Genomic DNA, 23,392 nt, shown 5'->3' with positions numbered 1-23,392 from the left:
CATTGGACTGTTGCTGCAGAACAAGTTCGATTCTCATACGTAACAATCTGAAACGTCTGCAGGACAAAACAGTGCTAACCTTCAGTGTCTGGAGCTGATGCAGCTGTTGGGATGCTTCCTTTTCAGATGCAAGCTGTTTGCAGCTAGGTTCAAGTCTTACATACCTGTTGCTGTACGCTGTGTGCATATACTCAAAATAAGCAGCAGAAGACAAGTTATAATCTGAAGTCACTTGTTAGTATCCGATCTGCTGTTACAGATGGACTGAGAGGAGAGGGAGGATGGTAGAAGGGTTGCAAACATGAAATCAAGGATGTAATGGAAAGTAATCTTATAGGGAACATCTGAAGATAGGGTCGCATGTCAGTGGGATGGTAGTAACTCTTAGTAGTTCCTCGAAAGATAATGGGTACCAGCCAGAGGGAGTTAATGTTAGCAGGCTGTCATCTCTGATCCCAGCAATAGAGCTCTGTTCTCTGAAAGCTGTTTCGTAGCCCCCAGTGCTGCGCAATCACTTCCTAAAACGATAATTATTCCAGTATTTAGAAGTAAACAAGTACAGTGTGTCTTGGAGAGAGGTGGAGGTGAAAGGAGTCAATTATAAATAATAATTGATAAGCAGAATGCTCTGCAGCAAAATATTTTACAGCAAGGGCTCACCCAGAGCTGTGACTACCTAGTCAGCTGGAGGTCTGTTAATGGCACATTAAGAGTCTTTTCCCCTTTTCTGTTGCTTCACGTTCTCCTGCCTTCACTGGAGCTCACTTGCTTAATTTTTGAACTCTTGTTGCTGCAGTCGTTAGTCAGGCTCAGATCTATCTGTTTTTTACTTTCAAAGAATTTTTAGAAAACATGTTTATAAAGTGCTGGGTGTAGTCAGTCCCGATCAGTGAGGTGCTTTCCATTATTACCATAAATTAAGATCATAGACATGTATGAAGTCTTGTTTGGCAAGCATACATGATTTCACCAACATTCTTCATTGTTCTCTTTCTGTTTCTTAAAAACAGATGTCCATGTGTACAGACCATGTTGTAAGGAGGCTCAATAGCTTTTCATAATAGGGGAACAAAGCTTACTTGCATGCCACAGTATAACTGTAGCTGTGTCATCTCTTGAACTGGAAAGAGTAAAAATTATCTGTAGTATTTCTGGCCACTGCAAACTTAAAACTGGCAATTTGGAATTTAGGCTGAATATTCAGAATGTACTCTAGTGCATGATTTTATTTATAGAAGACTTTAACTGAGGTTTTGACTTTGCCTAAAGAATTTTTAAGGAATTAAAAAGTTTGGTTTATTCTTCATTAAAATGTTAGCATGCATGTGCAAGTTATAATTATGTACTCCTGTTTAATTAAACGATCTGAGTTTTTTCCCCACTTATTCACGAAGTCTGAAGGAGGAAAAATGCCTTCGGATTTAGGGAGAAAGACAATAGGGCTTTGAGTAATGAATTGGCAAGAAACTACTGAAATTAATAAATAAGTATTGTATTTTTGCCTTTATCTGACATCAGTTGGAGAAAGCAGCAGTGATGGTAGGAGGAAACCAATTCTCATGGTAATTCCACCCATTCCTGTAACTTAAAAATGCTCTGCATTTGAGACAAGTGGGGATAAATATCAAAAGTTGTTTATGGTTATCTGGCTGAGAGAGACTGTTGCGTAGTTTGTCTGAAACTGAATATTGGAAATAATAACATCTTTTTTCAGTTACCTTATGAGCTAGAAGAAACAATAGGATGTATGTGTTTCAGTCCCTAAGTGGATCTTGTGAGTCTGTATTTCACTTGGGAAATTTGAGAGGCAAATTTCATGGATAAAATCCAGGGAATAAATCTACAAAACCAAAATTTATCCTGAAGTTATTAACCATCTGGGGGCTGGGTTTTGGAGGAGGAAAGGTGGTTGTAGGAGTAGACAGAGTTCTCATTTGGCTTTGAAGAAATACATTTATTATATGTGCAATAGATTGCTTAAAAGAATGTATATGAATCAAACTAGCTTTCTTTTTCCTCTTTCATAACATTTTATGGTATAGCAAGCCTCAGAAATAATTCATCCATAAAACAGGATGCTTTAACTATAGAGTAATTGTTAGCAAATGGTGTCCAAGAGAGGATAAGAGGTCTCTGAGGACTGGACTCAGAGGATGCAGTGGGAGAGTCCAGTATTACTAATGGCTTGGTGTAATTCTTGGCGTAGATCCACCTCTACACTTTGAAAGTCTATTCTTTTAGAATACAGATGGAAGCTGTTAAGTATGTGCTGTGTGTGCTTTTCCATCTCCACGAAGAGCATGCAACAAAAATCCTCCTGAAACTGAGCTCATGTATCAGCTATATAGTTACATATGCAAAGGTACTACTTTCCTGACCTCTATGTCCTTCCTCACTGTTCTTGCAACATGGCTTTTTCGAATCCTTAGGCTGCAGGACTTGCAAGAGAGTTAGCTGAAAGTGCTGTTTCGTGGTAAGGAAAAACTAAACTACGTGTCGGGTACTGCCAGCTTCTTTACCCTGTTCTCACCTGTGTGATCCAGCTGCTTCTCTTGCATCGACTCTAGCTATCACACAGGCAGCCAGACTGGGGAGTTGATCTGGCAGAAAATGCTGTACCCCTCCCTCCCACCCCGCCCCAAAATAAAAGTTTTCAGGTGTAGGAGCTTATGCAAGAGAGATACTGATGTCCTTTCATAACTGCCATCCCTACTCGTGAACCTGAAGATTTGAGGCTTAGGTTTTTTGCTCTGAGTGAGCTAAGATCCACAGTTATCCATAGTTTCCTCTGAACTTCTCCTAATTTTTGTCTCCTGTAATTTGGATATATCTTTTCAGTCACTGGAAAATGCCATATTTTCATTCGTGTAGCTGTCAGGCAGGTTACCTGCTTTGTGAAATAAGCCAAGACTGAGCAGCAGTGCGGATCAGATGTGTCTATGGAGTTAGCCCCAGGCAGCCTTCTGCCTCCAGTCCTTGGAAGTCTGCTCCCTCCACTGCAGTGCTTTCCACTCTGAGCTTGTATAAGTACTGCATGGAAATGGAGTTATTTAAAGTGGGTCTGTTACCTCCAGCTCCTTCTCAAACCAGCTACTCAGCTCCTAGTTTTCAAGACTTTTGAAAGATGTGAAAGGAAAATGTATGCTCTTCTGAAGGAAATATACATAGGTTTATAATGCAAACTTCATGTACTAAGGACTTGTAACTCCATTTCTGTAATAAGAAAAACACTTGTATATAAGCCTTTTTGGATTTTGCTAAGATGACTGTGTTCCTGTATATCACTAGTGAAGCATATTCAAAATGCTAAGTGGTGAAGAACTCCTAGGTTTAACTTCAAAAAAAGGTGGTGGGAAAACGAGTAGTCAATACCGAGAAGGCTTCTGAGAGAGAGAGAGAGACCAGAAGGATTATTGATAAAACTTTGAAAAGGAGGGTGAAGTTTGATTACATACCAGGAAAAATATGGCTGCCTCTTCACCTGCTTGTAGCATCTCTCGGAGCATACCTGTTACAAAACATTTGATGCATACAGTTTTGTATCATGGTCAAAAATCTGTATTGAATGGATGGGCTTAAACTGAGCAAAGCAGAACTGCCTCAGCTCGTATTTCAATTTAATTTGCCTCTTGCTATATTATAGCTCTATTTTAAACAAATTACTTCAGTGAGGCAGCAGCATAAGAACGAGCTATCACCTTACATAATGAAAGTTTCCTCTAGGTGCTCGTTGCAAGACTGGTAATGAACAATGTGTTTGTAATCTGCTTTTGAACATGGCTACAAGCAGCTGTAACAATCCATTGAATTTGCTCATCAAGGCTTGTGCTGACTCTCTCTCCTTTAATGGAAGTAATGAGAAGAACAGAATTTAGGTGGTGTAAGTATATTGCATCCTGCTTTGAAAAGACGACATCAGTAATGTAACAATCCTTTCCCTGTAAGGACTGGTTTTCCTTGCAGAGAATAGTAAAGTCTGTTTATTTAACCTTTTTTCATTTTCAAAAGCAAGGACACAAAAAAAGGGATTGAACACCTCCAGTCAATCTTCTTGAATGAGTGGTTAAAAAAACCAACCCAACATATCCAACTACATGGGATAGTTTGCTCTAAGAAGAGCGCTTCATAAAGGTCCACTGTCTAGATGCATGTTATGAAGTGCTGGGGACTCGATGAAAAGAAGAAATGTTTTTTTCAATAGAAAAAGGAATAGAGGCTAATTAAATTCCTTATCTTATTTCCTCCATATAACTTATTTTTCCCCTAAATTTAGCCTTATAGTTGAGTCTATAACTTTTAAAAGGTGATTAGCTGTAACAGTATTGTTGTGTAGAAGTTATTATTGATACCAATTTCCTCCCTCCCTCCCCACACTTCATGTCTGATTAAAGCAAGTAATAAGAATTCTAGTTTATTGCCTTTCAAAAGAAGTGTGTTTGCTCTTTTTCTTTCCCTTTTTGTTTTCCATTGATTCCTATTTCCAAACCAGTTTTGCACAGCTCTGCCATGATCCTATCACATCATTTTCCTGTGGCCACTCAGGTAATATTAGGTGGATGGGAGCTGAGGAATGATTCAAGGAATCAAGATGTAGATGACTGGGTGGACAAGGCAGTTCACGACATCACCTTCCTCCTGAGCCTTTTTTGGGAATATTTGAAGGAAATAAAAACAACAGAAAAGTTGCATGGCAAAATGTAGCTCTTTTCTGTGTGTGATGTGGGCTTGATCATGCCAAAGAAAATTCAGCAGTGCATATATTATTCCTGAAGAGACTGTAATCAAGTTAATGAACATGGCAATGATGGATTCAGTTTTTAGTATTCAGTGTATTTTAATTGCACATTAAGATAAAATGTCACATCTTCCATTAATTTCTAGTTTGCTTGTTTTAAAATACATCTATACCAAGGAGTTATCTTTCCCCTTTTAACTCGGTCTTATTGATTGATGAAGTTGTGGAGGAGTATCTTCCCCTTTCCTAATCCCTTAAAATACTTCATCCTGAAAAGGCATCTGTGCAGAAGTTTACCATTATGAGTGCAATAGCTATCTGCTAGTTAACCTTGACTGTGAGTCTGTTTAAAAAAAAATTACATTTCCCGTGTGACTGACCTTTATTAAAATCATGTGTGCTCTCGTTGCATTGCTCAGGTTACATTTCCATCTGAAGACAAAAAGTTTAAAACCAGTTCGGTTTCCAATCACTGTCATCTAAGACTGTTCTTGATAATGTAGTTATTGAGGTGGGACTGAACTCGGAGGAAGTTGTCTGTCATCACCTACAGTCATCTAGTTATGCAGCGTGGGGGCTGATAGCAGTGGCACGGCTGCGAGGGCCTGACTCTGCTCATTAATACTGCAGGTAGTGTGTGCACTGAAAGGTTCAACTTTTTACCATTCAAAGCAACATTAGTACAATTAGTTTCTATCACTAATACCAATTAATTGGATAAGAAGGAAACATCGGGTTTTTTTTATATGGGAATTCTGGAAGACCAATTCTTGTCACTGTTTCAGCTGTTCCATCTTCCCTCCCAACTCCTTTAATTACTTTCTCAATTTATTTTTTGAGGGCTACAGCAGTATAACATTTGGAAAGAGAAAATGACCAAAGTTGTTGTATAGCCCCAAAGCTAAACAATATGAGTATATTATTATTAAGCTTATGGCAGAGTTCCTAACTTGAGATTGATGTGTTTGTACAGCTGTTGCTAAAGCTGTGGCTCCAAACAATCGCTAGTTGTTCTAATGAACTCTTCTGCTTTGAATCAAGAGGATGGGGGAAAAGAAAAAAAGACTGTTGAAATTGCTGTTGGATTAGTAAGTGTATTTAGGTTAACGTGTAACTGCAGTAGGTGAAGAGAAGAGGAAACAAGTATTTTTTTAGTACAAGTAGTCTAATAACTTGGGGTTTTTAAACAAATAGAATTTGATGAAGTCATTATTTCTTTTGTATGATTTGTTCTTGTAACTCAATACTAGCACTCTGTACTGTCTCTTTATGAACTTTACTAATACCCTTGAAGATATGCTTAGCAATTATTATTAGTATCTACCCTTTGTGTTTCAAAGTGTGTTTATTGACTCTTGTCATATATTCGTAGTTTTGCAAGAGAATTTTGGAGGTTTTCTCATGTGTTGGAAATTTTTAAGGCATTTGGAAAAGAGAGAGAGAATAAAATACATCTACTTTCATCTTCTCCTAGAGGCCACTCATTTGTAAATACACGGCAGAGGTTATACTTGCTCAATTTTTTTCAAACTTCTGGACAAAAGAAAAAAAAATAATGTTGGCTCAGCATTTTATGCTGATTTTTAGGTATGATCGGTTTTGTCTTCATAATTGTGAAGCTTGTTTTTATCACTTACATAAGGGTGGTAGTAGCTAATTTCCTCCCTATCTATGTGTATATTCTCAATTTCAAAAGTGCACCAGTAGAACTGTGCGTCCCCTATTTCCTTTTGAGATCAGACTTGCTCGAACTTGCTTGCAATAGCCTAGTTAATATGCAGCCTTTTTGTTGGAGTAGTGGAGGATGTTTTAAAATCTGCATGGGATAAATTCCTTCCATTGGGATGCTCTGCGTTGCTGAGCTTTTGCACAGGGAAGCATGAAATGTGTTGTTTTAAATAACGTCTGCGATCATGATTCTTCGTAATGCAATTTCTGCAGGCTTGCTTCTCTCCCTCCCCCCACATCTTTCACTGCTTTCAGTAGAGCTGAGGACTTGCTGAATGCATCTTTTTTTCCCTTTGGTTGACTGTTCTGTTATCTATATTGATACGGACGTTTTAGTTTCATATCTGTTCATATCTTCCTCTTCTGGACTGATGCACACAGCATATCAGAGATGCTGCTGCACTGCTTCAGATCTGTATTTCTAGGACTGGCGTTTATTTTTATCCATTTCCTAGGGAAAAATTATTTTGCAGCAAAAATTAAAGTAGCAGATGATAAAACCCTACAGCTCAGTAACAGATGAGCGAAAATGGATTGTGCAGTTGCCCCAATTAAAATCTGAAACTGTTTATCACAAACCTTGTGTCAATAGCGGTTCCCATTTGTAGTATGTGACATACAGCTCTCCACCAAGAGCAGAGCCGCATCTTTGCTTCTAACATCACGCAGCATGGCTCTTCAAAAGTAGGTTGCACACAGCATGCAGGAGACAAATAGCTTGTCAACAGTCTGCAAAACTCTCTGTCTAGCGTCTTAAGCACCAGCGCTGCCTACGAGGCCCGGGCCCAAAGCTTCTGCCTTCACTCTTTTCCCTCTTTGGCTCAGACCTCGCTTCTCCCCACCAGCTAGCTGCTTGTTTTTGTCAAAGGCGGGGAGTGCTGTAACTTGGAGCAGTTGGAAGGAAGCTAACGCTGCCAGCTCCCACTGCTTCAGGAGCTGTGTTGTGCCCTCAACCAGCTTCTTGTGCTGAGATCTTAAACTAACGAGCAGCAGCAGTAGTGGGGAGCAGGCTAGAGGCGAGGGGTTATGTGCAGCTCTTCTACAGCTCAACCTAGCGTGGAGGCAATGGCCCTGGGCCTGGAACGCAGTCGTTCCTGGCATTCACCGCTCCTGTTGCATCCGTTCTTCTGGAGGGAGGAGTGGATGGGCCATGCCTTTATCTGATCTTCTACTTCAGTCATCGTGAAGTAGTTGGATATTGCTGATGCTAGGCATCTGGCAAAAATAGCATATAAATAAGACTTTAAAAAATATGCATGACTCTGTAGTAAAGCTCCAGAACACCCACACTTTGAAAATGGGTGATGTAGTTGAGACTTTGTGAAACATCTCCATGAGAAATTGATCTTGAAAGCTACTGTATTTAAAGGGAAACAGGGATATTGCATTGGTGCTGTGGGAAAACTTGCTTTTTAATAGAGAAAACCAGTATTTTTCTTACTTTCTTTCTCTGTTCGCACTGAAGAACTTTCACAACTATTTAATGAAAGAAGGGTGTCACCTTAATATTCTTAATTACATGGTATGTGTCAGCCCCTATGAGGGAGTTAACTTAAATCTGTCAGTGAAAGTCTTGCCTGTTGTAGCTCTGCAGAGCAAATAATGTTATGTGCTCCTTCATGGTGATGTAAAATGATGTCATGTATCAGGAGGCACAGGTGAAGTGGAAGAGTTAAGTAACTAACTGATGGCCCCAGTTGGCCCAAAGAAACTCACTGGAGATTGTGAATCGAAAAGGAGAAAACTTTGCCTGAAAATTAGAACATGGGCTTCTGTTCACTAGCTCTTATGTAAAAGCATGCAAGCCCCTGTGCAATTAGTGGTTACTAGAAATACACCCCCCCTTCCAGAGGGAGGTAATCATATTAAAATGATCAGGGCACTTGCTTTGATCTGTAGAGAGATGAGAAAGGGTGGCTCAGTGCACTGACATCGAGTGAGAACTTGACTGAGAAACAGTGCTCAATGACATGAATCTGTCCTTGGCATGTCCTGCCAGGCACATGGATGTAGCTGTCTTTAAATCTGAGCAAACAGGTGGTCAAAAGAGTGCAGCTGAGATCAGGACATTGCCTGTTAAAATATAAGCTGCGTACAGGGAAGCTGAGGTTTAATCTATTAAAAGCTTGTGGTTTTCACAAACTGTGAAACTAAATTTCAGCAGTGTGAGTAACTTTTAATGCTTCCTACTCGTGACACAAAATATATTTCTCTCCAGAAACAGGAGAGAATAACAGCTTATTGCAAAGAATGAAATGCCCCACAAAGTCCACTCTCCGCTTCTGTAGTGCTGCCTTGCGCTTGTACTAATATACAAGATTTAGGTTTGGGGTTTTGTATCCCTGTGGTCTGAATTCCAGGGAACACAAACAGAACTACTTCTGTTAACCTGGGAAAGTTTTTTCTGGCACAATATCATGCCTTCTTCCTGCTTAAAAAAAAAAAGGGGGGGGGGGGGGGGCAGAGGAGAAAACAAGTGTGGATGCAAAACTGTCCAGCAGTTGTAAGAGGAGTTTTTCAAATCTAAATTTTTTTGGTGTTTAGCTCCTAGATAGCAGTTTATGTGTTTATAGCTCACTCTCTCTGTGCAAGCTATAATGCATGTGAAATTATTTAAAAGTTTAAATGTAAAACCTTGATTTTACATTTACGGGGTAGGAAGGCAGGAGAGGATATTAAAAAAAAAAAACCAAACCAAACTTAAAATAGTAATAACAAGTAATAATAGTAAGTGTATTAAACCTTTCAGGCACATGCCACTAATTTTCTAACTCAAATGAACAGTATATTCTTTTTGCCCTTAATCGGAGAATTTCTTCATTCCTTTCTCTAGTGCTGTTGCAAATATGTCTGTTGGATGACTTTTCTCTTCAGAAAGACCTTTGGAAGTTGTTATGACGACAGTGTCTGTCTTCGGGGGAGGGTTGTTTTTTTTTGTTTTGGTTGTTTGTTTTTTTTTTTAATTGCAGCCATGTTTGTGGGGCAGCTTAGTATCTCATTAAGAGAAGCTGAAGAGTATCTAGCCTCAAGCTTAAAATTCCAGTCTATCTGATATTAACACAGTCAGCTTTTGATGACTTGGAAGACTTAATTATTTAATACATTTAAATCCAAGTGCTCTGGACTAGTGTCTGTATCAGTCAAAATTAATATAGATAACTCATTAATCAGAGAAGATATACTAAGGAGTTGAACTCTTTGACTATTCACACACTGAAAATATTACAAATTGTATTTCAGCATAGTGTGTAACTTGAAATAAAAGGCAGGAAAGGTTTGCTGACCAGAGATGAAGAGTGTGTTTGCTCCACTCCAAACACAAATGCGATTGAAGGATTTTCTTTTATGTATTGAGTACTAGCTTTCTGCATTTTGTGACTTTTTTTTTTAAGAAATGTTTCATGAAAATTATTGCACAATCTCTATATCGTAAGTGAAACTCATGCTTCCCGAAGGGCATGGTGGAAATTCTCCATTTGCAGGCCTGATAAAGCTCAAACTGCATTGTCTTTAAATGATAACTGCTTTTATGGTGGCTTGTTAAAGTTGAAACATATCTAATGCCTTTTGATGTATATTCCAGTATTGGTTTACAAAAAATACACAGTGAGGGTAGTCTAAAGAGGATACCCAGCAGGAGAGAAATAAAATTCCTGGCACGTACAAAAGTATCTGAATGGTCTTGTACATGGCAGATTGATAGCCTCTTACTTCAAAAGCAGTTCCCAGGCAGAAACTGTGCATGTGTGTGTCCACAAATAAAATAAACCTCACACTCTTTTTTTCAAGCTTACCCCATCTCATCTAATCACAAATGATGACTGTGTACACGGGCAGGGTTTTATGGGCTTTTGTCATTAGATGCTTGTAAACTGTTTTTACTTCCCCTGACGGTACGTTGACTTGGCCCAGATTGGGGCATGTGTGTTTGTAGGTGGATATGGGCTAGGGAGATCACTGAACTTTAGCTGTTTCCAATTTACATATTAAACTTGCAAGTGCATCAGTGTAGATCATGCTCTCTGTGGTTTGAACCAACAAGCAGCTCTTGTCCCCAAATATTTGTAATGTACCTGCATCAAATCTTACTGATCAGCTGGTTAATTGTCCTGTGTGGTGGGTTTTGTGGGCTCTCTGGTCCTTAAAGTCTGTGGTGGATGGCAAGTCTTCACTGGCAGTTTGACATGCCAGTTGGGGTTACTAGGTTTGCTTTGCTCCATTTTTCACTCCTTGCCCTATCCCTGCTTCATAGTCCAGAGACAGTGAAATGTTTTTATTTTTGGTTTTGCAGTATTTTAGGATTAGAGATGCAGAGGAGGCATCAAACAGGCTCGGTTTGGTTCCCTAGGTTAGGAAATCAGGTTTTTGTAGCCCCTTGCTCTACTTGTAAATACTAAAGCTCTAAAAGCAGCAATATGGAAAAACAGTTAATATGAAGCAGAGTCTTTCAAGTCATCAACTAGCTTAACATGGCTGATTTATTTTTTAGGGGAAAAAAACAGTTTATTAATCACAGATGTGCATGTTTCTAGTGTTAAGAAAGCTGGGACTAGAATGAGAATTCCCATTTCCCTTCCAGTTTCAAAAATTTGCCTGTTCATTGGAGGTAACTTTATCTTCTGGTTTGAGGGGGTGAGAACCCATGCTGCCTGTCCTTTTTCTTTAGCTTCAAAAATATATTTATGGACTCTCAGTGAACTCTCTGACCTCACCACCAGAGCAACATATGTGGTTTTTACTTTGAGAGAAATGGCAGTTAAATGCCTTCTTTTCTTATTGTGGCTATGAATTATAAAACAAAGCCCATCCATTAGGTTTTTTAAAATACTTTATTGAATTACAAACCTGTGTCTACTTGAACAGATAGTGATTTTATTAGATTTGTTGGTTTCTTGTTGGATTGTGTTGCTGTGTGTGATTGTTATGCGTGTGTTGGGTTTTTTTATCTCCAAGATGGCCATCTGTTGCATTTATCTTTTTCTAAAAGGGAATCTGACACTCAACTAGAAAGTTTACTGTACTTGAAACACAGTTGGGGTTAGCATACCCCAAATTTATTCCATCTGTTTTGGTTTTAAAAGTCCATGTTGTTCTTGGTTTAATTTTGAATACTCCTTTTTCCTCCTAGCATGTTTTAGTGATAAAATATTCTTGAGCAACCCTAGAAAAACAATTTGCTATGTAGTCATAAAGGAAACAAAGCCAATTTAGTGTAAACATTCCCAAGCATGGTAATCAATCAAACCAAGTCTATATCGCTAATTATATAGATAGAAGTAATATATCGTGATGGGGCAAGGAGAAATAAGACACACCCATGTGGCTGTTCTCATAGTGAAGATGAAAGGTCTTTCTGTGCTCTTGAAAATGTCTGTATTGGATATTGATATTCCCTAATGTTTGGATCTGGCAATGCCTCTACTTAAATATATGAACTTGAGCACCAAGGTTTTTTCATGACTGTGCTCTAGTATTGTAACTGGTCTCCTGAGGAAGCAGATGGGAGTAAGAATTGGAGAATCTGGACTCCTGTCAGCTGGGATGGAATGGGAAAATGGACAGTAAAGGGTCTCACTGGGAAAATACTGGCGTGGAATATTTGTAGTGAGTATTAACATTGACCTATGAGGCTGTAGGGATGTTTTCTGCAAATTTAAGGAGGGGCAAAAAATCGGGTCTGATCTCTGAAGAGGCTGGTGGGTTGGTATTCTGTTGAGGTTAACACCGGTGATGTTAAGCCTCTCTTTTTTTTCTTTTTTTTTTAAACTCCTTTTTAAATAAAATTTTATATCTAAGCTGAAGCGTTTATGGCAATGCAGTATTTCTATTCATTTTAAGCTTTTCCTTCTCCCCCAGTGCTTTCATGCTTTAAGGAGCAAAGTGGAACAGTGCTATCATTTTGGTGTACTACTTACACTTTGTCCACTTTTATGATTCCCTAAAGCCCTAATAATACTTCAGTAAGTGCTTCATACTAAATCATGCAGAAGAGAAGATGAGAAGCAGTTACATGCTGCATGCCAAATGAAAACTAATGCTGTGTGGGAGGATATGGCTAAAGTATGTGCTGCAAAACATGTCTGGCTAACATTGTTTTGTCTCTTAGATCCTCTCCACTTGAGCGGAGTGTACGTATTTCTTCCTGCTCTCTTCCCTCCTTCTGCCCACAAACTCTTGGCCGACTTGGGTTAAGAGTAGGAGTGGTACAGCAAAAGTGCAGTCAGACAAAAGTACTCGTCTCCCACAGTTTCAGGGGCTCTGCATTGTCCCATTCGGTTTTACAAGAAACTTGGTAGTTGATAACCATTGATTGTCAAAAGGATGGGTGAGAATTTGAGGAGGTGGAATACAGGTTTTATAAAAAGAAAAATGGGTTTATTAACTGCAGGCATGTTACATGCTTAGGGATAGGCATGTTTATGTAAAAGTAACTCTTACGCAATCAGTTACTGCTTCACCACACTGCCTTTTTCTTAGAAAGGAGTAATTGTAAAGGAAAGAAATGCAACAGATACAAAAACACAAAAGAGTACATGGTGAACTTCTGTGAAGGCTTAATTACCTTTTTTATATATATTTATAAACAAGTGAATGTGCTGTTTTATTTACATGGAAGCAACTTGTATGAACCATTATTGGGATGAAAAATATATACAAATGAAAGAAAAACTTGGCTGCGTGATTATAACATCTTCAAGCTTGGGAGTCTTGAAAACAAAGCATTTAGTTTGTGCTTTAAGAAACTTATTTGCAAGAACACCAGCACTGTTTCCTCCTCTTCTGTGTTCCACTAGCAGAGTGGCAGAAAGTTATTTATTGACATACCCATCAGCTGGTTTGCTCTGATTTCTGAAACAAGGTATCTGATAAAAATTAAAAGCTGCATGATACAATGAAGGTAAAGTTGAGTTTGGTGAAAGAGAAGTCAAGCTAACTTCTTACAGAGGTTTAATAGGAGATTGTTTGGATTCCTGTGGAGAGCTTGCAGATGGTTGGAAGTTTTGTTTGGAATTTTTTTTCATAAGCAGACCACTTTTTTTTTTTTAAATTAGAAAAAAAAAAAATCTGTCGTGATGTGGATGCTGATGGCCAGTAGGCTTGCTTTTCTTACATATGTGCTGAGGACTCTTAAGCAGTAATCCAGGGGCCTTGAGGGATACTCAGATTGCAAGTTGAAAACCATTGTTATAGATAATTAATTTCTTCCTTATGTTTCCTGCTTCAACAAGAAAATAATGTGGTAATTCTGTAGCACTGCTATCCCAAGATTTAGAGACAAAGCCAACTAGTATAACTCTGCATCTGCCTTTTGGTAGTACCCATTACTTAAAGCCTTGAAACCAGGTTAATGGCGTAATAGGAAGTCTCCTTACCTGTGTGCAGCATAGCTACAGCTGTGGTTAGAAGACAATTCTGTAGATGAATCCTGATTCTTGGTGACTTGATTTAAAGGTTAGCAACTAGCTTGTTGGAGTGAAAGTATGCTTTATAAAACTTGTTTATCTTCTGCTTTATGGAAACATGATGAAAGTAGTGCTTAATAGCAATTATTATGTATGTGTTCATACAGTATAAGCTATAGGAGTTCTCAGCATCAGAGCTGATGTATCTTAACGGTCACATGCCATTCAGGTTTTATTAGAATAGAGAAAAATCTTGACAAACAGCCTGATAGATCACAGGTTTGGATTCCAAGGAAGGGATGCCCTTTTTGGAACAGCTTGAACAGCAAAGGAAAAATAAAAAGTCCTAACTTATTATGTTCACATTTTATGTCTCTTTTCCCGTCTCAGTTCAAAGCCATAATTTGCACTTAACGCTTTGTGGAAACAGAGCAGGCTCACACGCTTGTGTGTAGATCCAAGGCATTTGGGTGTTTACAGTGAAGTGTATTGCCACATCAGCATTACCATTTTATTCTACAAAATTCAAACTACCTCTGGTCAGACTGGCAATACGCCTCTTACGGAAAAGCTGCCAGAAGAGGTGACCTGAACATCTGTGTCAAGCTTCAAGAAGGAACACAAGCACTGCATTTAATTCCCAGCAGTAGAAACATTCAACAAAACATTATTTATGTCATCCTAATATAAACTATCTATCTACAAAAGTGCACAAACAGGGGAGGAAAAAAAAACATATTTGACAACCTAGGAGAGTCTTGTTAATACCCTAGTGATAGATAATATTCATAGGAGTGGTGTTACAAGAATGTGTACAGAAAAAAGGTATGTTTTTAGGAAAAGAAAATTGCTGGGGGAAAAAACATTGTGCTGCATGGGGAAAAAAGAAATGTAATCTCACAATAGCTAACCAGTGGGTGTTTATCATAAGCATACGGTCCAGTTCAAGTGACAGGAGTCTCAGTGGGAAAGTAGTATTGACCTCATGCACGTATAACTATGGCTTGAGAAAAGTGTATCCTTTGTTTGACTACAGAACTTCAGGCATTGTCACGCTGAGAAGTACTGCTGATCCTGAGATTTGAGCAAATGGGCTTTTAAACTTAGATGTTCTGTGCCTTTTTAAAAAACAAACAGAACAACAGCCAAACCTCTGAGAAGATTTAAGCGAAAGACAGACATTTAGCTGTTTTCTGGATTCTGCTTCCCCCTTTCCCAAGGGTAGGGGAAATAAATAAATAATGAAAGTAACTGGAGCATTTGTAATAAATTATTTTTCAAATACCAAATTTTACTTACCTCATTGAGGCAATTATTTTTACTCTTCATGTCCATGCTCAGAGCAGTATACATTAAAAGATAAAACAAGCATATGCTTCCATAAAATTAGATGACATATGGAAAGTATAATCCACTATCAAATAAGTATCAGCAGTGGTAAGTATGAATTATAATTGAGGCAGGAGTGACTTAATGAAGCTTGACTGTTGCAAGGATATAAATGATGCTTATGGCCACATGCAGCATGAACACTGATAGTTATGGGGTCGTTAAAGGCTGGGTTACTTCAAAATAATCTGGTCGATTTGTCCATAAATCCAATCTGATATCCATTATTACATATGTCGTTTGCCTTGTTTCTCACTTACCAGTGTTTCAACTTTAAAATGCTCCCTTCGTTCTTTTTGCAGACTCTCTTTCGGTCTCCAGCAATGATGCCAGTCCTCCTGCTTCGGTAACATCGCTTCAGCCCCACATGATCGGTGCACAGAGCTCCCCAGGCCCCAAGCGCCCCGGCAACACTTTGAGAAAATGGCTTACCAGTCCCGTGAGGCGTCTTAGCAGTGGAAAAGCAGACGGGCATGTAAAAAAACTAGCCCACAAGCATAAGAAGAGTAGAGAGGTTCGCAAAAGTGCCGATGCAGGCTCTCAGAAGGATTCTGATGATAGTGCAGCAACCCCACAAGATGAAACTGTTGAAGAGGTAAGCGTTCAGGGCAGCTTCCCAGGACTTGTTTTTATGTTTTTCAAATAACTAAATGTTGTCAGGTGAAGGTTGTCTCCTCAGTTGACTGTCCAGCAGTTGAGCAAAGTGGCATGTGCCTTATGCTCATTCTTGATGACTGCTGTACTCTGTATGAGTACTGTGCCAGGCACAGTTTGTGCCCTTCTGCATGGAGAGCGTAAGTAAAGCTCTGTGGAGAAGGATCTCTAATTGAAAAAGAGAAATGGGAGAGTAACAAGTTGTTCTTTGGCTTTGCTCTCTTAGCCCACTCAGGAAAGCGGCTTTGTGAGTAAAGGTGCTTCATGTTCTGGGAATAATCAGGTCATTTTGTATTTCCTTTCCTTTTCTTGTTGGTGGATCAGGGAAAACGTAGGGAGAGCTGCTTAACTGCTTAAAGCTGTATTTACACCTTGAGTAAGAGTTAGAGCACAGAAAAATTACTGGCCCTTCAAATCAAAAGGTAGTTACCATTGGTCAAATAACAAACATGGCAGTTTTCATTGGAGGGAAGGAAATTGTGAACTATTCCAGATTTTGCCACCAAGGACATCTACTGAACGTTTCCCTTCGTCCCACAAACATGTGGCCATCCTTCTAAGCCTGGAACTCACCTATGAGCAAAGCCTGCCTCTGGTTAGGTGCAGACAGAGCCAAATTCTCTTCTGTTACAAACCTATGGTTCCGGCTGAAATGAATGGCATCTTACTTCTTCCAGGGGCACAGCCACTTACATGCTATACAGTTATTCCCTTTTACCAGGCTTGAATCTGACTAGCAGTTTTGATAGTTATCATACAGAAAAGTGGTCTCAGATGCCCAGTTAATTATTTAGTACATTTTTTTTCTTGTTCCCGACATATTTTTCTGCAAGTTTGGAACATCAGTGAGGTTATACAGTAAATGTAGGGAAAGAAAAGACTAGAGACTTGGCAGCATGGTGAATTGGGAGATGTGGTTTGGGAAGGAATATTGGCCTCTGTCCTTGAATGTCAGGCTGTAGAAGGAGACCCTCTGTGACGCAGTTGTAGCATTGTTTTGGAAGTATCTGTTATTCTGCAGTTCTGTGAGTGAGGGAAAACCTAAGGCCAGTCAGGAAAAAACAATAATCAGCTATGCTGTCTTCCTTTTAAAGACAGTTAAATTATCCTGTGAGATCAGTTACATTAAACTTTGGCTAATTGAAATCATAATTCCTTGTATAATTGGAAGGACTGTCTTTCAGCGCAACTGTAAAAATTATACAAGCAGTCTGCTCTCACTACTTTGGGGGCGGGGGGCAGAAAGGATAATTGATGAAATTCTTCATGTGTAATGCGGGGTTTTTTATATCCTTTAGAAGCCTTGCTATGAGGGTTGGTACTTCAGATACAAAGCTCTTGAGTTTCTAAGTTAGAGGACTGTGGCTCTTTACAGAACTGAACTTGGAAAGCAAGCATGGCTTTAGCAACACTTCCCTGTAGTAAATTCCAAGCTCAATGTCTTGTTCTCAGTATCTCAATCCATCTGCTTTTACCAAGCACTGAAAACATTGTCTTTGGCATCTGCTTTTCTCCCCTTTGTTGAGGAGCAGCACTGTGTTTGTAGGATCATCTTGACTCATTGGGAGAGAGGTGAATCTACAGAACAGACTTGTTTACGACAAGTTTGTGTTGAACAAGCTTCATGCTGCTGAGAAGGTAACAGAGCTTGAATGGCTTGATTTCATTTACAGAGAGGTCGGAACGAGGGGCTGAGCAGTGGCACTCTCTCCAAGTCATCCTCTTCAGGCATGCAGAGCTGTGGAGAGGAGGAAGGTGAAGAGGGAGCGGATGCTGTACCGCTTCCTCCTCCAATGGCAATTCAGCAACACAGTCTTCTCCAGCCCGACTCGCAGGATGACAAGGTAGGAGGAGGAAGCGGAGAAGGCTTCACGTGTTGAGAGAACCTCTGTTTGCTCAAATCTTTCTTCTGTTTCCAAAATATTTGTAATGTATGTAATATAGCTTTATGGTAGACAGAAGTAATCACTACGCCACTTTAGACAACGTTAAAAGGGTTTCCTGTGGGAAGAGAGTGTGAATTAAATGTGTCTGTATTTTAACAGCACAAGTGCAGAAATTTTTCTACTAGCACTTTAAGTGTGGCAGTGGGCCGCTTTGTGTGTTTGCAGGCCTATTTACATCTGTTTAACAGATGCCATATTTAGTGATTAGAATTTAATTGTTTTATAATCATACCTTTGGGTACTGAGGTTAAAATACTATGTGCAAGTAAAGTTTATCTGGAGAAATTAACAGTTGTACATCATGTTTTTAGATCATAGGCTGTTTACCAAGCCCTAGTATTTTGGATAGTCTCAGTTCAGGGGAAAATAACTTCTAGGTACGTGTCTTAGCAGAAGGAGCTGCTCATATCAACTGTAAGGTGTTTCTGTATAGCAGCATAGTTTTTTTTCTTTTTTTTTTCCTTTATTTTTTCTTTTTTGGTGCCTCTACAAGTATACTAAGAACTTAATATCCAAATAAGGGTAATAATCCAGCTTTTTTTTTTTTTACAAATAAAGGCACATTAAAATGGAGGGTAAAAATTTTGCATCAGTAATGAAATTCTGGATGTACTTAGTAACGGCATGAAGGAGATCTTACTTGCATGTTATTTGTTTTTCTTAAACGTTGTGATGTTCATACATTGGGAAGATTTATTTCACTTTTCAACCTGGATCAAATGTTTAAGGGACAACTATCAAGACTGGAAATGAAGGTTTTAAAGTAGAAACAGTGTGGACTTGTGCAGCAAATACATTCACTGTTTACTTCCCATTTTGCTGCTTAAAATTCTTAGCCATTGTAATCTACAGCATGAACATTGTTAGTGCATTTTGTGGGTGGTTACTCGCTGTTCTGAGTGATGCAGATGTTATTGATAACTTTGGCTGATCTTGTCAGCTTCTTTTTTTTCTTCCTTTTATCCCACTGCCTTTCAGTGGGGATCTCATCATCCCCGAAGCGATCATTTGTAGGATCAAAATGGCTGGCTCCAGTGCTCTATGTGTATTTAATACCTAGATGTTTTCTGAATTGAAAAAGTGTAATATATGAGTTGGAGGAGTTAATGTATTGGGAAATATTCTTGAAACAAAAGAGGTAAAAAATAGGCATTTTAAAATTTTGCCAGCCTTTAGACCTGAGAGAATATTTTATTGCTAGAAAATAATCATCTCAGTTTGAGGTTTAGAAATAGAATAAAAATAACATTGGTGAAAATATGTTAAAGTTCCTGCTGATAAGCTGCCATATTTGCATGTCCCTTCAGTGATACTAAAAAAATTTATGTGTAAGCCTTATAAAAAGTTCTCCAGGGAAAAATGGCTTTTGCTTATATAGTTCTTTTTGCACAGTAAAAACAGTTACATGAAGGGATATGCTTGTAAGTTAGTGTCCATTCACTTTTGTATTTCTGATGCAAAGAAAGAACCTTATCACGGTAGAGTAAGAGGCTTTGAGTAGCTTTCAATCCCCAGTAAAATTTTGCTTTCCACTTCTTAAGAGGTCAACATGCACCCACTGCAGTAAAAACATGTTGGGACAGTTTTTTAAGTAGCTTAAACTGCATTCTAGAAAAGACTTCTGAGAAGTTAAAATTTGGTACAGTTAATATTATACCATAATTTTTCAAAACATGTAAATCGTGATTCATTTGTGGTGCATTGGTTTTGTGCAGTATCTGTCCTACTGCATGGTGGGAGGCAAAAAAGTCCCCTCATGTGGCAGCCTGGGAGGTTGGGTGTGCCTCCCTGAAATCCACGCACCAAGACATACCACCGATTTCCAGTACCTAAAGCAAATGCTTTACTGGAATGCAAAAGTGAGGAGCCAGAGCAAAGTTCTACCCAGCAGAAGTCAGTTGGCCCTACTGATGGAGTTACTGATTAATAAAAGGCTTGCAAACAAATTCCCGGTTGTCTGCCTTCTGGGTGGAGTCCTCCTTCGCATTCCTGCCACACTCAGTGGTTTCTTGGGTTGCTCAGCTCCTCTGGATCCCGAGGAATGTCTCCTCCTTCCCGTGACCTCAGAGGCTTGGCTTTCATCTGTGCCTCACTGCAAGCATTTCTTCCTCTCTAGGGCTCCTGCTCTACACTTAGTGCTGGAAACTCCCTGCTCACTGGGTTTCTCCCTCCCTACCCAGCCCACTGTGGGCTCCAGCAGCATCTCACACCTGCACGTGCTCAGGTGCTCCCTCCACCTTTCCTTATTTTCTGGGCAAGGAGTGTGCTCTGCTCCCAGAGTACATCATTGGGAAGAAGGTCAGCAGGCAGGCTTCACCTGTGCAGCCTGGCAGCTCCTTCTTTTTCAGATAATATGAGATGTAACCATATGAACTGGAAAGCAACCAGTTCTGAAGTTTTACCAACAGTCACACTCCATATACTCCCATAGAGCAATAACAGGGAGAAGGGATCTTGACCTAAATCTGATTCCAACACTGTCAGCATTTTGTAAGGCTAATCTGAGCTCCACATCCAAAGTGAAAACCCGCATACAAGCACAGCTTTGGAAAACATAGTCAACAGTCAGATATCAGGAGCATACAATTGCCTAAAAGACATACTAGCTGTGGGATTGCTCAGTTTTTAGTGTGCATGCAAACATCATGTGCTAGGCCATGCTGATTTGTCTAATATCACTAAATATCACAACCATTTTCTCCCCTAAGAGCTCATCTGCACAGTATGCATTCTTCTGTTCAGTAGAATCATTGCGCACTTCATGGATTTGCATTTGATGGCAGTTTACAAGTTGTTTGCATTTAATTTTTGGATAAGCAGTATTAAAGTTTCAAGATAAGTTATGTTAATATGAAACTAATTATTTTTGCTTTTTGTTTTCTCTTTTTGTAAATTCTGATGCAGCATTATGTTGACTTGTGTTCTGTCTCTGCTTTGGCTCAGTTCCCATATCTTTCCATTTAAAGTTGTCTGTATATCCTTTGCTTACCCAACCCCTGTTTTTCCTTTCTGAATAACACGAATACAAGGCAAGCTACCTAAAATCTATATATTCTTTTTTTGTATTGACTTATGGGGAGCCTTGTTACACCCATGCTTGATTTGAGCAGAACCTCTTGTGCTAAGTCATTATACGTGCCATTTCTCTGTCCAGTTTGTTGGAAACATGTGCAGGACAGCTTACACTGTGCTACATGATGCTCACTGTGCTGTTCGTAATATGAAGTAAGGTTCATATTACACCCCGTTTCCACTTTCCAGTTATTTAATGATAAATGTAATATGCAAACAACTCTGTTTGCAAATTACTGAGGCTGAATTTAATGGCCCTCTCCCAGAATCCTTTACTGTGAACACCTTTTACCTTCAGTTGTATCTATAAACTGGCATTTTATAGCTTATGAGGCCAGAGATCTCCTGTGCTCTACACATACCATTGGGGAAAATGGATGGCACAAGGAATGGTGAGCTCAATTTCCCCTCTGAATCTGAGCAATATACCCCAGCTCCTTTAGAAAAGTAAATGTCCCTGAGTTACTGGTGTGTTTTTTCTTAGCTTAATGATGCTTCCTCCTTTATTTCAAGTCTTCTTGGTTCCTGTTACTTTTCTGCAGTTGTTGCTTTGTTTAACCACCAATAACATATGTTAACTGTGTGTTGTCCATTGGGTCAGCTCAGGTGATTTTTATAGCTGTTTGTCAGGCATTATCATAACCGGCAAGATGAAGGATATTTCCTTGACTTCTATTGCATGTAGGAACAGGAATTTTTATCCCAGCATTTAACTTCTGTGGGGGTTACTTAAAATTTCCAATTCCAGTTGCCCAGGTTGGAAGGGATGGTCTTAGTGTTATATTACACTGACAGTTACTGTCAGGTATCTTTGTCTAGCAGAGAAGTGAAGGAGGTCTCTTGATCCTTGAGCAAGTACCAGGCTAACTCTGGGATTCTCCTTCCTTTGTGTCATTGCACAGACATCTTCTCGATTACTGGTGCGGCCGACCAGCTCTGAGACACCCAGTGCTGCAGAACTAGTCAGTGCAATTGAAGAGCTCGTCAAGAGTAAAATGGTGAGGCTGACTGGCAGATGCATGTGTTTAAAGAAGTTGTGTCTTCAAGTCCTGACTTGCTATTCAAAGAAAAGCTACATGCCCATCCGAAGCATACACCTTTGACTTGTAAAACTTGATGTCTGTTTCAAAAGTCACTTTCCAGGCTGGTGTACAGGTTGCTTTGTACACCCTCTTTTGTGAAAGCACTTACTGAATAGGTAAATGGCTGTGTAGAGAAGCAAAAAGACAATAAATATGAGGGAGAGGAGAAGACAGAAAATGTATTTCCTATTAGTAAAAAGAAAATGTCCTATCAGTAAAATGAAGGCTAAGAGCCAGGGTTACCCTGATTTGCCTGTTAGACCTTTATGAGAAGAATCCCTGAGGCTGAATTTACAGCAAATCTTGTAGAGTTCAACAGTAAAGCAGATAACCCTTACACAGAGACATTTATGCTATCTAACTGTTCTTTAGGCAACATGATAATGAAGAAATAAGTAAAAGAGTAAAAGGATCATTTTGTATGTTAGCAGCTCCTTCCTTGCTTTGCAGTGTTTGCTAACAAATTAAGTAGGAGGAATTTGTGTCAGCTTTTGTGTCAACTGTGTCAAACTAAAACACAGTTTCTGTGTTTTAAAATTTTTGTTTCTGAAGATGCTCATTGACAAAGAATAGGGAGTATGGATAATACCAGGAAGGCCCTCCTTCGTATTCAAAACACAACTTGACCCGGTCCTGGAAAACCTGCTCTAGATGACTCTGCTTGAGAAGGGGAATTGAACTATATGGTCTCAGGAGGTCCCTCAGAGAGTCTGTGATTCACTCAAAACCTTTGAGTCTGGCTTTTGCAACATAGACCCTGTTGGGCTTAGTAGAAATGCCACTGTGAAAACTCTACCGAGAATTGCAACATGGCAGCCCCATGTTACTAGAGGTTGAAATTTCCCAGGCTTGTTCTGAATTTAAGTAGCTTTGAATTTCAGAATGAGAAATTTGAATTTCCATTTTATATTTCCTCATTCAGAAAGACTTACACTTCACTTGCATTACTGCATGAAATAATTTCTGCACTCTCTTAGACTATTAACTTTGCTTTTTACTTCTGTTGCACCAGAAGGGTGAATAAGAAGTAATCTGGGGGAAAATTCAAAGCAGCCTTTTGTAAATGGAAAGTTTGACAATCCATGTGTCTTACAGGCAGCCTAGCAGTGGATATAACTTAATGATCCGTGCATGTAGTCCCTGGTGGAGATGTTCTCATTGCACAATTTTAGCCAAGGGTCAGCTTCTCCTGGTTTTTGGGCCAGTCATATCATTATTGGGTTTTTATTTTTTGTGGGGAAACAAAAAAGATTACAGTTGAACCCCACCCTGGTGAAATAAATGTGTCTTGCATTAAAGCCTGTATCACATTCAGGGAAAAAGTGATACATAACTGTAGCTTCATCAAAGATTATGGGCTTGAATTGAAGAAGTCCAATAAAT

At 39.2% G+C, this 23,392-nt stretch overlaps 1 protein-coding gene across 7 annotated transcripts in view; it reads left to right on the top strand.

The window, feature by feature from the left end:
- Positions 1–23,392, top strand: part of TRIO (trio Rho guanine nucleotide exchange factor) — a 259,780-nt gene that overhangs the window by 207,229 nt on the left and 29,159 nt on the right. For all 7 annotated transcript variants that reach the window (XM_075494017.1, XM_075494016.1, XM_075494018.1 and 4 more), the window contains 3 exons: positions 15,558–15,850; positions 17,583–17,753; positions 21,830–21,925. In XM_075494017.1, the coding sequence (XP_075350132.1) occupies positions 15,558–15,850; positions 17,583–17,753; positions 21,830–21,925 (560 nt within the window). The remainder of the gene's footprint in view (positions 1–15,557; positions 15,851–17,582; positions 17,754–21,829; positions 21,926–23,392) is intronic.

This window comes from Mycteria americana, chromosome 2 (genome assembly GCF_035582795.1).
Source record: "Mycteria americana isolate JAX WOST 10 ecotype Jacksonville Zoo and Gardens chromosome 2, USCA_MyAme_1.0, whole genome shotgun sequence".
NCBI classification, from domain to species: Eukaryota; Metazoa; Chordata; class Aves; order Ciconiiformes; family Ciconiidae; genus Mycteria; species Mycteria americana.
Note: the sequence above shows the minus strand (reverse complement) of the source record. Positions and strands in the feature narration are given on the sequence as shown.